Genomic DNA, 15657 nt, shown 5'->3' on the forward strand with positions numbered 1-15657 from the left:
TGATTTCTATAGATAGTAGATGATCCTAACTTTAAGTGTCTATATATCAATATCATTCTCTGATATCGCAATTGTAGTTGGTCTTTTGATTTAATTTTCAACTTTGGAATCCTCTATGGATCTCATGTTTATATAATTCCATTATCAAGATCTTCAATTTCAGACGCAGACGATAATGCATAAGAGATGTATTTTCTTCATGTTTCACGTATAAAATTCTGACATTCAATAGATGTATCAAAGGAAAATATCAAAACATTTATGACAAATGAGTTGATGATTGTAGGTTTTATTATTAGAGACAAAGGAGCAAATCCATTATTTATATCACATTAATTATACAATAGAAAGAAGAAGGAAGTACAAATGTCATACATTATTACCTAAAGGTTTCGTTCATTACATCATAATCAACATTTAACCAAGAAATATTCTATAAAATTGTCTAATAAATTCAAATGTATCATATGGGTTCCTTTTTCTCTGTCATTAAAAAGAGATTTTACGTCAAAGTATACAAGAACATCACATCAATATTTGAAAAAAAAGGTGATTGAATTGCATCAATGCGATGCATGTTTCATTTCGTTTGTCACATACAAGGAAACACAATATTTTCAAATTTAACATCATTTCAAAAATACTATTAGTAATTTCAGTTTATCATTTCAATCTTGTTTGTTTGTGTACTCAAGTGTGAGTTTTAATGTCTTCATATAACTTAAGATACTCATACATGTATAGGTCTAGGAATATAAAACGTCAGCCATAACTATGCCTAATTCCTCGGATTAAAGCTGGAAAATTCGACATAATATGGTGTATAATGTTCATATCGATCAGAGCTATTTGGAGTATAACTGCTACGAGGCAGCAATTATACCACAGACAAAACAAAATATATCTATTGGTCAACTTAAAATATGTAATAGACAATGGTATGTGCAATGCATGTATATTAAGTTCTAAATAGTCTTCAGTCCGGAAATGATTTGAATAAATTGAATTACCATCACTACAAAACTTCGTAAATGAGACTAATACATATAAAGAGATGACAAGAACGGAAATTCTCGATAATAAAAAAAAAAACTGCAAAAGTTCTTGGTAATGTGTAAAGAGCGTGAATCTCCGCTAACAAGGACTTCCGAAGTAACATACCATTCCGTGGCAGTTGAATATTTAAATGTCCTACACAGCCTAATGTAGACTATCTTGACCTTTTGACCGGCGACGCTTTTCAAATGAAAGCGTACCCGGTTGTGTGAAGAATTTTAGGAAACGTCGTCCAACTGTATATATTTACGTCGTATCTGTCATTATGACGATATATCGTTATTCGTATGAATCTAAGGGATCCTAAAATATATATTATAAGTAGCCTTCAGGTAAAACAAGTTTGTATTTATTATTTAATGTGTTTGGAAAACATTTCTTGGCATCTTCTAACAAGGGATACATGTATACCTATCGCATTCTGTCAAAAAGGGACATATATGTCCATAGCGAAGTAAAAAGGTTAACATAAAACAAAGCTCAACCAGAACATCCAGTTATTAAATTATTGCTCTGCGATTAGTAAACTTCCTGTGACGTATTAAATACATCTCCAGTTTTATGTTGTAGGTTGTACAGTCATGGTTACTAAGTGATGCGTTATGTGATGCATGGGTGGCGTCTGACGTCATGGCGTGTACAGCTTCTATATTAAATTTAACGGCCATTAGTGTAGATAGGTTAGTATAAACATTAATTTTATTTTCAAATTCATTGATTTTATTTCTAAATTCAAAAACTAAATGTTTATTTCTATCCAGTTATAAACAGTTATGGTCTGACATCTATAGAAACTTATATTTTGGAAGTCATGCTTTTTCCGGACAGCTAATGACGTTTTTACAATAATCTGTTGGAGTTTGACTGATTGATTGCTTAATATTCTAAACATGCTTTATTTATTGGGAAATTGGAATTTATTAAAACTCATCAAAGTTATATGCTAGATATACATACTGGAGGTGTGATGTGATGGTTACAGACATACATTTTCTCCTTGACAACATTTATGTACGTTTCGTCAATACAGTTTATCGACAGATTGGAGGTATTCCTATGGGCATCAATCGTGCCCCTTTGATAGCAGACTTGTTCCTGTACTGTTGTGAATCACAGTTTATGCTAAAACTCAGTAAAGACCCGTCTAAATTCCATTTAATTGATAAATTCAACAACACTTACCGTTACCTTGATGATATTTTTTCGTTAAATAGTCAAGACTTCTCTAAATATACTGCCGAAATTTACCCACAGCAACTTACTTTAAACAAATCTAATATTATCAGCTATAAGTGTCCTTTACTAGATTTAGATATTTCAGTTTTACTCCAGGAACTCTACACAAAAATTTACGACAAAAGGGATGATTTTTCTTTCCCTATTGTTAATTTTCTTATTTGGACGGTGATGTTCATCTGGCACCATCATACGGTAGAAAATAAAATGATATGGAGTAAATGTACATGGGACAAAATCGCACACAATACATAGAAAACATAGAAAAGTATCAATGAACAGGGCTTTTATTTCTGTTCTTCATCTTGACAGTTGATGTAGGGTCTTCAACAATGAACGATTCAGTCATACCCTACAACAAGGTCAAGACGGTCTTTATTTATCCCATCTCGTTCGTTATGCCCGTGTCTGTAGTGACGTTTTGGATTTCAATGAGCGTAATCTATGTATTACTGGAAAGTTATTAAGTCACGGATTTCGTTAACACAAATTACTTAAAACATTTACTAAATTCTTCCATAGATACAAAGATTTGGTTTGCAAGTTTGGCTGTACCTGTAAAAAACTTATTTCAGACGGAATAGCACATCCTAAGTTTTAAGTTGAGGTTGTTTACCGAGCCCGCAAATTTATATACGATCCGGGTTAACTTATCAATCCTTTAAATAAACTTATTCTAAAAGGTTACCAATACAGCACCGTAATTAGATCTTTGAATATTGTTTTTATTGGTATAAATATTGATTTTGTTATCAGTAAATTAAAATCATACTAATAGTTTTGTTATACTCATATGCACTTTAATTTCACGGTACTACAATCTGTCGATCCCTTATTTTGGCATTGCACAAGGTAATGTTTTTCTCTGACTGTTAATGAAGTCTTTACACTAAATCCATTGGATGTTGGATGTGTACTGATTGATATTTTAGTCTTTAATACATGATTTGTTTTTATCAGTTGTTATTTGCTTTAAAGTAGCTGAAAGTAACTGCGAGTACTCTCAGATATTTACTTAGTGTCCTTTTTGTTGATAGGGGTTAGAGATAGATAAATACCTAGCCACATCCAGTCTGTGTTTATGTTTGATGTTTTTCTGCTTTGTATCGATCTGATGAGTTAAGCCTTTTCAACTGATTTTTATAGTTTCTTCTTATGTTGTGCTGTTACACCACCGTCCCAGGTTAGGGGGAGGGTTGAGCGCTCACAAACATGTTTATCCCCACCACATTCTTTATGTGCCTGTCCCAAGTCAGGAGCCTGTAGTTCATTGGTTGTCGTTGGTTCATGTCTGTCATTTGTTTTTCGATAATTGTTTTGTTATAAATTAGGTCGTTAGTTTTCTCAATTGAATTGTTTCATATTTTTCATGTCGGGGCTTTTTATTGCCGACCGTATGGTATGGGATTTTCTCATTGTTGAAGGCCGTACGGTTGCCTATAATTGCCTACATCCACTTTATTTGAACTTTGGTGGATGGTTGTCTCATTGGCAATCATACCTCATCTCCTTATTTTTATATTATAGTTTGGTATACGCATTTCGTCTACCTTAGACTCATCAGTTGCGCTCGAATAAGAACACATTGTAGATTGTTTATGAGTTTTTTTAACAACCAATGAGTCGATTCCACTGCTACGATTTGTAGTAGAGTTTTCATCCATGAGGGTATCACTAGCCCAGCAGTCAGCACTTCTGCGTTGACATGAGTTATCATTGATATGGTCATATCTTTAAATCAACAGTTTATAAAACTTTGAACTTTTCGAAATACTAAGGATTGTCTACCCTGGAATAGATTACCGTAACTGTATCTGTCAAAACCGTTCGAAATCTGGGGTCCTGAATGGTCTTCAACTGCGTTCTCTATTTGGCATTTTAACTTTTTAGATTCCAGCGTCACTGGTGAATGTTTTGTAGACAAAACGCGCGTTTAAGCCTGGTATGTTTGATGTTTTTTTTAAAGATTGTTTTTAGAAGAGTCGAAACAGTATATACAGTATCGTATGGAATGTCATATCATATTCCAGATATATGTTCTTAAGTTGCCCTTTTCATTTGTAATATAAGATAAAATGTAACACAAACAGATACTGATTCAGAACTAAATATGTTCAAATTGTAACATAGGATTGGAATCCAGAGTACAAAATGCAAGCGAGACACATACAAACAAATACAACTAAACAAAAAATATAAAAACAGACGACTCTTCAAACAAAAAGTTTTGTTACACACTTTGTTGAAGTAAATATTCTTGGTTAAAGGAAGTTTTTCGCCAAAATGTGTTTTAAATGACGCAGATTAACATAGGTATCCTATAATGATATACTAAAGGAACAATATAGATATCATTTACGTTCTTATCTCGATTTAGCAAGGATGGAATTTAATTAGGTTTTTTTTTTTTTATCAAAGACGGTATTTTGATATTTAACTCACATAACGATCTATTGTTTATATCTCATAAATCCAGATAAAGTGTGTAAACACAGTCAATTCCTAGTTGGACCACGTGCGTCTATTTGTCATAGCATTACGATTGTGCTTTCATAACATCGAAAATGACGAAACTTGTCCTCATAGTGGACATGTGGGATGTAACAGATAATTCAAATATATACTGGTCACTTAAGAAACTGAGACTTTGTCAGGAATATGACGGTTGTTTTCCATTCGTTTGATGTGTGAGCTTTTAATTTTGCCATTTGATTAGGGTCTTTCCGTTTTGAATTTTCCTTGGAGTTCGGTATTTTGTTAATTTAATTTTTTGTAATGATTAACCAATTCATGATGGTCACTGTAGAATTTGAGACAATACCAATACTTTCTTTTAACCCTGTTTGAGGAAACTTTAAAACACGAAGAACTTAAATCATCACATTTATCTTATATCTATGTTTTGAGTTGTACATCATCGTCGATTTTCAGAAAAGGTCTAGAAGTATAAAGACTTTCTAATTTCTGAATTATCCTTAATTGCAAGGTCACATTTAGATTTTGGATATTCAGAAAGGAGTAGGTCCAGTAAGACCCCTTTTTGTTCCCAAAATAAAGCAGTTTTACAAAATTGTTACAATGTAAACTTTTAGCTATTTATTGGAAAGTATAATACTTCTGCTACATAAAAATGGGCTGTTTTTGACAATACAATGCACATATATCGGGTACTAGCATCATTAAGTCATGCTAAATTACTGAAATCTTCACAATTTTAGAATTTGAGTTAAATTTTAGACGGTTTCCGTCTTAAATGGAAGTGGCCGCATTTGTGTTCATTCTTAATATTTAAATATAAGTTGTATTTGATGATAATACATAACATATATAAAGATCGAGAGTGAACACGGATGCGGCCACTTTCATTTTTGACAAAAACCATCTGAAAAGTGACACATTATGGCATATTTGATAGATTTTTCATATTTAAGCTTGCATTAGAGCGTCTGAAATGACTTATTCAGTTAAAATCTTTCACATAAACTAATTGAATCGACTGAAGAAGACACTTGAGTGCTTAAAAAGTGTCCAAAATCTTTCATCTGATGTACCTGAAATTTGAGGCCAAAATCGGCCCTTACCGGACCTACTCCTTTTGGCATCTCTGAAGAGACAGTAATTGTCGAAATACGCATCTGGTGCAATAAAATTGATACCGTTTATGTTTTCACTGGTACGTACGATATTTACTGTAAACTTGAACTTTGAAATGGAATGATTTTTCTCAGTATTCCTTAGTTATAACTTGAAATAAAATCCTTTTTAGCAATTTCATTGATGTAAATTAAGTAGTGATTCAACTGAAATTCCATACATCATATTTGATTTTTGGTTAAATTAAAAAAAAACAACAAAAAACAATCAAATCGTTTACGAAAAAATATTTCGCCGTCAAAAGTTTTTCGAAAAAAAGGACTTCCGAGTTTTTATCTATTAACTTGCAATCTTCATTTCCCCAAAACAGACAGCTTCGGAATTTTTAAGCCTTACAAATGACCGTAATTACATTATACTGCATAATCCTTCTCTATCTGGCATACGAACACCCTGCTGAAATGAAAAAAATCTATTTGACTACTTTCTGCGACGAAAGACACAAAAGTTTCAAATCTAGACAAAAATTACGAAGGTTCATCATTCATCAAAATAGCATGCACTATCCTAAAACTTTTGCTGTTCTTTGTTAGCCAATGCTTCGTGTTGAATGCCATACTTTGACCTATAATGGTTTACTTTTACAAATTGTGACTTGAATGGAGAGTTGTCTTATTGGCACTCATACCACATCTTCTTATATATATCTAAATAGATTTTGTTAACTTTTCAAAGATCCTTATCTTAAACTAAGTCCCGCAGTTTGAGTCACTCATTTTTGGTGTAATTTTGGAGGACATCATGACCTAAATAGATATAAGAAGATGTGGTATGAGTGCCAATGAGACAACTCTCCATCCAAGTCAAAATTTATAAAAGTAAACCATTATAGGTCACAGTACGGTCTTCAACACGGAGCCTTGGCTCACACCGAACAGTAAGCTATAAAGGGCCCCCAAAAATTACTAGTGTAAAACCATTCAAACGGGAAAACCAACGGTCTAATCTATATAAAAAACGAGAAACGAGAAACACTTATGAACCACATCAACAAACGACAACTACCGAACGTCAGATTCCTGACTTAGGACAAGTTTTATGTCAGACTAGTATATTATATTTACCCATGCTTAATATTACTTCCGACTATGAAGCGACTACCAATAGAAAGTAACTGTTCTTTTTACAGTTGCACTAGATTGCAATTGTATGCTATAGCCAGTAAAATTTTATTCGCAATCTGAAAAAAAAAAGTTCTGCATTTGTTTTTGTTGGTGAGGGGGAAAGGGGAGGTGGGGTGAGCTTGGAAGATCTGCATGAAGTTATTTTTACGTTCTTATTTCGAGAAAAAACATCAATATGTCATATTTAAGTCAGATGAGCAATTCAGATTTCTCGGCTTTTTCCTATCGGAGTGATGTTTCTTTACGGGAGTACCTAGGGTATCAAAGGCCTTTTAGTCTGTGCGTTCCTGCAACTGGCAGGAATATGCATTTGTACTTTCATAATGATGTTTATGAAACTTTTAGTTGATAAAAAGATTAGATTTATTTAATTCAAAAGTTACATTGCAGATAATGCTTTCTTTTAAAGCCTTTTTTCAGGTACAATGCTCCTCAACATTGAATAACTTCACATCCTCGATATTTTAGTTCGAGATATGCTGTGTGTCAGTGTAATTTTGCTGTGTTATGATATGATTTGAATTCTAGGCTGAGAAAAAAACCTTCTGTCTATTCATTTGCATAAAGACTTTAAATTTAGATACCAATCCTAGAGAACTTGACATTTTACATTGTTCTTTTCAGGTTTATAGCAGTGACACAACCAATCAAATACTCGAAACATAAAAATTCCAAACGTGTATTTGTGACGTTAGCATTGACGTGGGTTATTTCCGTAGCAATAGCAGCACCTATAGCATTAGGTGTTAACTATTCCGAAGAAAGGAAGCCAGGATTGTGTCAATTTTTTAATTCTGATTTTCTGATTTATTCTTCCATGGGATCATTTTACATACCTTCCATTATAATGATGTTTTTATACTGGCGAATATGGAGAGTTTTACGTATTCGTGCAAAAGCACAGAAAAAAAAGAAAGCAAAAGCGACAAAGACAGCCACTTCAAACGTTATAGAAAATACCGCTACAATAAATGCCACAAAAACGGAACCTACCATTAAAACAGGTTTAGCTAAGAGCATGGACAATGGTAAAATATCCACGTACAATACTAACAAAGCCCCAAACCAATTATTAATTCCTGTCTGTGATGACAATGTCAGTAATATGGCCACAAATACCGACTCCAGTGAACGGTATAATGACGATGATAGTGGCCAAAAAAGTCCGGAAAGTGCTGACGATGCGGACGAGAAGGAGGCAGAGTTAATCATTAACCCCGTTGCTGTTAGGCATGTAGAAATACAAATTGACGGCAATGGAAATGGGACATGTAATGTAGACACTCAAATGGAAACAGAGACAAAGTTTTCATCCACACCGTCCTCGGAACGTCGAGGAAAACCCGGAGAGTTTGAACATCAGTGTCAGTTAATTCCTGCCAATGACACAAGAGCAGTAAACCTTTCAAGGCGAAAGGAAAAACGTACTGTAGGAAAATATTTTCATAGACGAACGAGTAGGAAAAGGAAAGAAAAATCATCATCAAAGCGAGAAAAGAAAGCCACAAAGACATTAGCCATCGTTTTAGGTGAGTAATAATTTAAAAGAACATTATTTTCAATTATTCATGATTATTAGCAGTCAACCCTCTCAAATACAAATAAAAAACATTAACTTAAAAATTGTTAATTACAGGAAAGACAACAATTAATGTTTTATGACGCACATCCTTTTAGATATACATGTTAATTTGTATCCACATAACTAGTATTGAGTTTATAAAAGCAAACTTCAAAATTATGCGGAGCATTGCATTTTCATATGTTTGTCAAATGTTTTATTTATTTGGTTTCCTCATCATTGGATATTGAGTAAACCGGAAGTAATTAATTCCAGAAACACTATTTTAGAGATTTTTTTGAAAAAGGAAACAGTCCATATATATAGGAAGAACAAATTTTATCATAAAAACAAACACAAAATGTAATGAATACTGAACTATATACCATCCCTTGGACTTCTAATGCTATGATATTATTGCAATCATGAAATCATACTGAATTATAGACTTCAAAAATGCACTACTAACAACACCACAAAGAACGGCAACAGATACAAACTAAGCCGCAACACCACATATTACACAGTCTTTTTAATATATATTTTATGTATAAAACGTTTGTTTTTTCTTCTTTTCCAGGTGTTTTCCTCTTTTGCTGGGTTCCATTTTTCACAATCAACATAACAAACGCCATATGCATCAAATTTAAACATAACCTCTCGACAAATCCAATATGTCAGCCGAATATGATCCTTTTTAGTGTCTTTGTCTGGTTAGGGTACATAAATAGTTTTCTTAATCCAGCGATCTATACAATATTTAATCCAGAATTCAGGAAAGCTTTCAAAAAAATTTTAACCGATTGTTGCAAATGAGACAACTGTGTGATACCTTAAATTTAATGTCAAATGACGTGGCATACAAATATACATATTCATAATGTGTGAAATATTCCCTTTTTATAATGAGAGTATGTCCATGCAAACGCCATGCGTAATATACATTTAGTGAGTAAAATGAATTGTACATATTGCCAATGATTAAGTGACAATCGTTGTATGGGCGCATAATTTGACTAAGATTGACAGACAAAACCTTAAGTGATTAAATCACGTGATCAGTTATTAAATGTTATTGAAGTATGATGCTGGCTTTGCTTAAAAGGTAAACAGAAATAAGAACCTACATGCGAGAATAATAAGAGCCACGCGTACAAAAGAAACAGTTATGGTAAAAAAAGTGAACGAAAAAGTAAAAACAACTTTACAGTGGAGACTTTTTAACCTCTCGGTACAATAGGAATATCGACAAACATTTTATGCGAGTTCTTTGTCGGAAAAGGTTGTGAGTTTAGAAATGAACAATCAACCAGACAAAGTTTGTTTTGTTTTATTTGGTGCAATATAATAAAAACTTGCCACGATTATTTCCTTATCAATAGTGCTTGTTGCACTTAGTAATCCTACACAGGACTGTGTATCATACTATGAGTGACTTGGTAGATTTATTTCTATGGAAACTAAACAAATAAGGCAAGCCTTATTCAGAGCTACATTTATATTGTTTATATTGTTGACATTGTAATTAGAGACTGTGTAATAATTCCAGTTGTGATCATTATGTAACATATCTATTTATTGGAAGACACTGAATATAATAAAATTGTAACACGTTTCATCTGAAACTAGACTTCTTAGTTCCTATTTATTTCGCTTGAACGTAAAGACTAGAAACATTTTACACAAATGAAAAATGTATACAGTAGAATACAGAATAAAGAATAACGAAGAGATGGATAAATAGCAACTACCTTTTGGTTTTAAAAACCGGTATATTTCATTTACATTTTCCCATCTATCACCGAGGGGTCAATATAATGCCCGAAATATCATTCATCAAAAGACAACGCTTCAGGAACAGCGCGATTTAGTAAATGTTTTTGAGAAATATTGTCATAATATCAGTAAATGAACTGCTTAAGCTTCGCTAAACAAAGCCTCAAAATCTTTAATAAAAATTTGGTGGTACATGGTAACTGTGAAAACTCAATTTTATTAGGGAGCTTTATGTGTAGAATAATTGCATCATAACAATTCTAAGAAAGTGTTGGTTAAATGTTTACTTAAAGGGGCACTAGCTATGAGATATATAAAAAACATAAAATACGATTTGTTTTGTTCAATCATTAATGAAAGTGAAATAATAATTCGCTTTTAGCAGCCAGTATGGTTCAATTTTGTCAAAATAAGCTAAGAAACATTGTGATGAATTATTCACTTGCTAGTGAATAATTCGACCTCATTGAATCCGTATTCATGTGAACTTCAATTTAACCCCTTAGCTAGAGATGGATAACGCATGAATCGTGCGTGTTCAGTTATTTAAAGGAAAAGAATGTCAACATTGAAAGTGAAACAAAGGTAAATCGTTTGATTGACTGATTCGATCCACAAAAATCATTCTTATACAGGTAAAAACGATGTTTAACATATATTTTTAATCTATAATATGAAATTAAACAGACCTAGAAAATTCCAATTGCACGATTTCGCTTTCTATTTATATCTAGATTTTTATGTTTATATCGCTTATATGGCCATCGGAGGTCATCGGGGGTCAACCTGATAGTTAATTAGATGGCGTCTAGACTAAAATACACACGAAACGAAGCTACATATTATCGAGCCCATGCCCTGTAAATTGATTATTTTAGACTTTTCATAATTTGGATAAATGTTTTACATTGTTATAAATCATATATGAGAGTTTGAGTCAAATCGGTGAACATGAATTTGACAGCTAGTGCCCCTTAAACAGAGAAGGAAGGCTATTTGGTGAAATGCATTATATTATTTTGTTCATTAGGTATGAACTACTGTCCAGTTAGGAGATAACTGTATTGTATTTTAATCTCCGACGGCATCAACTGGTGATTTGATGGTCGCAAATTAAGTTTACTGGCGACGCGTTGAACGGGCCTAGTAAACGGGTATTTGCGACCATCAAATCACCAATTGATGCCGTCGGAGCTTAAAATATAATATCGTCATCTCCATTCTAATGAAAATGATAGAAAACAACGTCAAACCATACATTTAGAATCTGTCATACGTCGTCTGCGCCTGCGCGTACGTTTTCATAGCATCAATTGTGAATTTATGCCATGAAAATTGGTGACGTTATTCAATGAAAATGAACGTTTCAAACGATGTTGCAATGGAATATACGATTGTACTCGACGTTGCTAAACGTTGAATCGATCCCGTTGGTTTGACGTATTACAATGTATGGTATACGTAGGTGAGATGAGGTAAATGTATTATGGTAAACGTAGGTGAGATGACGTATTATGGTATACGTAGGTGAGATAACGTATTATGGTATACGTAGATGAGATAACAAACAATTATCTTGAACTCTACAACGACATAGTTTTTTGTCTCTAGAATTAGAACTCAATAATATGTAATAATGAAGCATTAAAATTCTTTTTAACAATGATCACTGCATTATGTCATCTATGAATCATCTGTATAAGTAGAGAATTTGGTACTTTTTGTCTGGTCAAATATATAAATGATAACTAGTTTTTGGGAGGTTAAAAATTAGAGTGTCAATTTCTGTCAAGTGGGCCTGTGCGACTCCCGACATTTGTTGCTGTTCACAGATTCCCATTTGGAAATAGCTATTGACATTGTCGTTGGTCTGCAGTATTAACATCGATTGTATCCCCCTTGAAACGTGTTTCTGGAACAAAATTCCTGGACGTTCGAGAAAAGTTTTGGGCCCAAGGTATGAACTTTTTCAAAACACAAAAAATACTTATAGAACGTCTCAAAGTTTTGGAATGAATTTGTCCAACGAAGATGCAAATTTTAGTAAAAGTCTAACTGTATGCATATTACTGTTCATAAATGAAGTTGCGGATGACTGTAGTTATATTTGAAAAGACAAAATGTGGCCTATTTATTCTCGAGATCAAATCCTTGAAATGGACCAAATACAATGCTTAAGAGCAGTTGGAATTGCTATTTCAAAACGAACCAAGAGCTCATACATCCCTGCAAATCCAACCGACCGTTTAACACCGCGGTCTAGGTCTCCATATTGCTAAATTTTGGCTTTGAAGCTCACAGTGGCCAATTGATATACGAAAATAACAGATTATGGAAGATAAAAACTATAGAACAAACATTTTCATCATATCAGAATTTAGTATTTTTCAAGTAAACACCAACACGACTTTTAAAACAGAAAGAAAATTCAAGACGAGCTTGGCTTTCACCAGTTTCGTAGAGTGTACAAATAAACTATATTTACATACAATGTACGAATATTGATTTTATCCTGCAATTTAACATTTCCGCTTAAACGTAGAGCATTTTTTATTTTCCAATCGTTGAATTTGTTTTTGAATGAAATCGATATGACTTAAACGCAATTTTTGATGAAAACCCGAAATTGAACTTTGACGTAAACAGTAATTCAACGTAATAGTTCGGTCACCGCTACAGAAGCAGGATACCAAGAAACTAAATACGTTTATCGCTTCATGTTATGTGTTTAACTGTATTTGTATAATAAAAAGTGACTGCAGGATAAATTGTATTTATGTGTCGATTGACAGAAATTGAACGCTGCGAATTTCTGTTTTTATTTATTAATTAAAATCAAATTGCAATTGTCAAATGTCAAATGTTTCTAGGGGCCCCGGTGGCCGAGTGGTCTATGTCGTTGAACTACTGTATCACTTGTCTGTCAACACTTAGGTTGTGGGTTCGAACCCCGCACTTGGTAGATGCACTCGACTCCAATCTTAATTGACAAGTATTTCAGTTTTCTTGCCGAAGGTGGGTGGTTCTCTCAGGGCACTCCAGCTTACTCCCCAACTAAAAAAACTGACCGACACAAAATACCAAATTGTGGTGAAAGAGGCGCTAAACACCAATCAATCAATTAAATATTTCTGCAACAAATTTATCCTATCCAGTTCTCATAAACTGTAGATTGCAATACAATACACTTTAATAATCATAAATCATCTGTTAATAAACTTTTAATTTTTCGAACTTTTTTACCCCAGGAATAGATTACCCTAGCTGTATGTGGGAAAGCCTTTCGGAATTTTGGGTCTTCAATGCTCTTTAACTTCTTACTTTATTTGACTGTTTGAACTGTTTGATTCGAGCGTCACTGACGAGACTTTTGTAGACGATACGCGCGTCTGGAGTACAAAATTTTATACCTTTACTTTAATCACTTGTGAATTCAACAAGCATCTTCAATAGTGTCGACACAGATGTTACTTGAATTTCAATGCGTGAAATGATATAAATATGGATGCGAAACTTGAATCCTAAAGCTAATCAGAAGAAATAAGAGACAAATATAGTTGGAGAAATTTACATTTCGTGTATTGTATACGACAGTATGTGTGAATTTATGAATAGAATTGGAAAATTAGATTATCATCGACTCAATAGAGAATGAAATTTATTGCTGCGCAAACCCGTGCATGATGATATATTGCTATTAAAATGGTAAGATTAAACACATAAATGGCCAATTATTTTGAGAAAGTAAGACAAAGTCATTCCATGTATGCATTATATACAATATAGAAGACTTACTCCAATAATTAGGATTGCCAGTTGTTTCCACCAAAGGTCGGTGGTGCTCTCCGGGCACTCCGGCTTCCTCCACCAATAAGAACTGACCGCCGCGAAATAGCACAATATCGCGGAAAGTGGCGTTTAACACCAATCAATTAATCAAACCAATAATTACATATTCTGTCAAATTTTTACTGTATCAAACAGGGTGCATATACAAAAAAGTAAATCACAAACTTTCGGCATTTAGCTAATAAACAACATCACACATCAGGAAATCGATTGCTAATACCATTAGTGAGTTTGATACCTGTATGTGTGCACAATTAATTCTAACTAGAATTTCGTCTATATGTGAATTACCAATCCCTCAAACTAGACAAATATATATTGTTGTTAAAATAAATCCTGAATTCTAGTGATACCCTCTTCTATGTTATATGAATCAATATGATTATTTTTTCTTATAATTTATAAGAAGAACTTCGTTTCTTTGATTTTCAATTTAGGCAGCCAATTCTGCCTAATGTGACTACTCCTGATTTCAAGATAGTATAATGCGGTACAGAATACATAATGCGAGGCATATATGATTTTAACCATAGATGTTTAAATAGATTCGTAGATGACTTTCAGAAAGTATAAATTACTATTTTAGTCATCTACCAACAGTATTTTATGTATAATATCCCCTTCATTGAATTTTAATGTGAACAGTGTGGTCGAACAGCTACTAACTTTTCAATAAACCTACCTGCGCGCATTGATATCAATGTGGATTTCCAACATATTTTTTAAATATAAAAAATGGGCCCTAACGATTAAATCCTCCCAGCTTATACGATTTAAGCGTGCACCACATGCATTAATCTTGTCCTGAACGCACGATCTTAATTGCGAAGAAGTCCCTCAAACGATTTAGTGAAATCTTCGGTGGTTCCGGAGTCGGCTTTTCCCAAATAAAAACAATCGTGAGTATCGATAACTAGCAAAAAATAATATGTTTTTCATGCTTTCCTAAATAATGACAGAATTGGTAAACGAATAGACTATTCCGAAGCATATTTTGAATTGGACTTCCTTCCCCTGCCTTTGTTAAAGTTATAATTTTGTGGTCAAGGTGGTTGAAAAATCACCTAAAATTTTTTTTCTACCCGTTCAATAAAGAGAAAGCCCGTTACTTCTTGCCGTTAGCTAGAAACATGTCCGGACGTCAAAATCCACGCTAGTTAAATCACATGCCTTCTGAAACGGAGGATTTAAATTGACCACTGAGGCCTGGATGACGCTTCAAAGTAGGACCTTTCTTTACCAGACATACAGGTAAAGAACACAATCTTTCAAGAACTTCCTCTTTCAAGCAAGATTGTGGATGCATGTCTCAGCAGTTAGGAAAAGAGAGGCGAAAGATATCAAAGAGACATTCAAACTCATAAGTCGAAAATAAACTGACAACGCCATGGCTAAAATATA

The 15657-nt window shown here is 33.4% G+C and overlaps 1 protein-coding gene across 5 annotated transcripts in view; it reads left to right on the top strand.

Annotated features, from left to right (window-relative positions):
- The window catches only part of LOC127700656 (dopamine D2-like receptor), a 218537-nt gene extending 208276 nt beyond the window's left edge, over positions 1 to 10261 (top strand). For all 5 annotated transcript variants that reach the window (XM_052204221.1, XM_052204220.1, XM_052204222.1 and 2 more), the window contains 3 exons: positions 1627 to 1736; positions 7695 to 8599; positions 9212 to 10261. In XM_052204221.1, coding sequence (XP_052060181.1) covers positions 1627 to 1736; positions 7695 to 8599; positions 9212 to 9447 — 1251 coding nt within the window. In that variant the 3' untranslated portion in view covers positions 9448 to 10261. The remainder of the gene's footprint in view (positions 1 to 1626; positions 1737 to 7694; positions 8600 to 9211) is intronic.
- The last annotated feature ends 5396 nt before the right edge of the window (positions 10262 to 15657 follow it).

This window comes from Mytilus californianus, unplaced genomic scaffold (assembly GCF_021869535.1).
Source record: "Mytilus californianus isolate M0D057914Y unplaced genomic scaffold, xbMytCali1.0.p SCAF_5, whole genome shotgun sequence".
Lineage (NCBI taxonomy): Eukaryota > Metazoa > Mollusca > Bivalvia > Mytilida > Mytilidae > Mytilus > Mytilus californianus.